General features: G+C 41.1%; 1 gene segment (V, D, J or C); it reads right to left on the bottom strand.

Annotated features, from left to right (window-relative positions):
• Window positions 1-1,737: 1,737 nt before the first annotated feature.
• LOC127645155 (T cell receptor alpha variable 18-like) lies at window positions 1,738-2,209 on the bottom strand. The segment is given in 2 exon segments: window positions 1,738-2,051; window positions 2,164-2,209. Coding segments are annotated over 2 exon segments (360 nt in total).
• Window positions 2,210-2,484: the final 275 nt, after the last annotated feature.

The raw sequence follows: 2,484 nt of genomic DNA, 5'->3' as shown, positions 1-2,484 counted from the left end.
TGTGTTCACCTTGTGCTCTCCTAAAGTCAACAACCATCTCTTTTGTTTTGTCGACATTCAGAGACAGGTTGTTGGCTCTACACCAGTTCGTCAGCCGCTGCACCTCCTCTCTGTATGCTGACTCGTTGTTCTTGCTGATGAGACCCACCACGGTCGTGTCATCGGCGAACTTGATGATGTGATTCGAGCTGTGCATTGCTGCACAGTCGTGAGTCAGCAGAGTGAACAGCAGTGGACTGAGCACACAGCCATGGGGGGCCCCAGTGCTCAGTGTGGTGGTGGTGGAGATGCTGTTCCCGATCCGGACTGACTGAGGTCTCCCAGTCAGGAAGTCCAGGATCCAGTTGCAGAGGGAGGTGTCCAGGCTCAGCAGGTTCAGCTTTCCAATCAGGTGCTGGGGAATGATTGTGTTGAATGCTGAGCTGAAATCTATGAACAGCATTCGAACGTATGAGTCCTTATTGTCTAGGTGGGTGAGGGCCAGATGGAGGGTTGTGGTGATGGCATCGTCCGTTGAACGGTTTGAACGATACGCAAACTGCAGTGGGTCTAGTGCGGGGGGCAGCTGGGTCTTAATCTGCCTCATGACGAGCCTCTCGAAGCACTTCATGATGATGGGTGTAAGTGCGACGGGACGGTAGTCGTTGAGGCAGGACACTGAAGACTTCTTTGGCATGGGGATGATGGTGGTGGCCTTGAAGCACGTTGGAACGACGGCGCTGCTCAGAGAGATGTTGAAGATGTCGGTAAGAACATCTGCTAGCTGGTCTGCACATCCTCTGAGCACTCTGCCAGGAATGTTGTCTGGTCCAGCAGCCTTCCGTGGGTAAAGCCCTTAAAGCCGCAATCCAGAATTACTAAAGAACCATCTTTCTGATCCAACAATGCATGTGTTAATGATATTGAAGATACACGGATATCTGAATTTGACATTGACTAGATGCTGTATTTATTTAAATGAAATATACATAATGGGTGACATGGTAATATAATACCTTCAGTTGATGACAGCTGTATAATAATTTGGATCAACATGTTTAATCACTAAACTGGCAGGCCCAAGCTAAATACAGAGATGCTCCACATAGAATTGTGTAATGCTGAACTTTACCAGCTCTGTGCTATAATTTCTGTGCTCAGCTCCTGCTCTTGTCATGCTGCTACATTGATTATCTATTAGAAAGGCTGAATTCAGCAAAAATGTCACTGTCCATTTTATCTTTATTGTGGGCAGAGTTTTTCTGAGTTAATTTGGCCCTTGTTACATGCCTATGATTGACAAACTTGACCCATTACCTATCTAGTAAAGGGGATGTATTTAGATGGGCTCCTGGCAGGAATAAATGCTCTTTGGTGTAGATGGCACTCATATACTGTAAAAAGTGTTTGAAAGTGATAGGACTGATCAGTAAGGTTCACAGATTTGCATTTCAATGCTAAAGAATTTCTTTATAATTAACATCCAGAAGACATTTTTCTACAAGAATGTGTGCGTTTCTTGTCGTTTTATTGATTTCTGATTAAACTGTAGAAATGTATATAACATGAGATAACGTGAGAATTATGAGACAATAAATTTTGAATAATAATCTAACATTCCCCCCTATTCACAGGTGTAACCACATTCTCTTTACAGAGCCTTTGTGTTTTACAAAAAAATGTATGTGGTTTGATTAAATAATGTTCAAAGCAAAACAAATTTTGTGAGTTTTTGTAAAGCCTCTCAGGCATGTTGTATCACTGGGCTCCAACTCTAAGTGCACAGTAATAAAGAGCTGAATCTGACAGAGCTGCTTTTACAATAGTGAGTTCAGTGGATGATTGGGATGTAGCTGACTTAAACCCATCTGGTATATCCTCCTCACTGCTGTATGATCGAGCACCTTTATACAGTAAATATTGAGGTTCTCTGTTAGGATACTGTCTGTACCAGTATAGCAAAACATTACTGCTGCTTGTATCATATGAGCAACTCAGTGTCACAGCTTCTCCTTCAATCCTGATTATAGAAGTATCCCCTTCTTTTGCTCCAATTCTATCAGCAAATCCACCTGAAATGTAATTCATTATATTTTAATATAGTAGCATGTTCTAGTAAGGATGTTTTCCCCATTAAAAATTTCTTTCAGGTAAAAAATGAGTTAGTTGTGATAAAATACTCACCTGAAACTGTGATGAGAATCATGAGTAGTATGTGATTCTCCTCCATGTTAACTGTTGATGCTAATCCCAACTCAAGAACTGAAGTCACTTTGTGTTTTACTATATATTCTAGACCACAAAAGGTTAATAATGTTGACAAATTATACAGATGTCCTCAAAATGTTAGTTTCCAATACTATTCTATTGATTTATTTTGAAATGATCACTAAGGAATTATGCTGAATGTGGCTTTATAAAATGAATGAAAGTATGTGAGTGGTGGGTGTATGAATGCATGTACTGAGTGAAGCTCTGATGTCTTCTTATATTGTGAGTGTGGTT

The sequence above is a fragment of the Xyrauchen texanus genome, chromosome 6 (assembly GCF_025860055.1).
Source record: "Xyrauchen texanus isolate HMW12.3.18 chromosome 6, RBS_HiC_50CHRs, whole genome shotgun sequence".
Classification (NCBI taxonomy): Eukaryota; Metazoa; Chordata; class Actinopteri; order Cypriniformes; family Catostomidae; genus Xyrauchen; species Xyrauchen texanus.
Note: the sequence above shows the minus strand (reverse complement) of the source record. Positions and strands in the feature narration are given on the sequence as shown.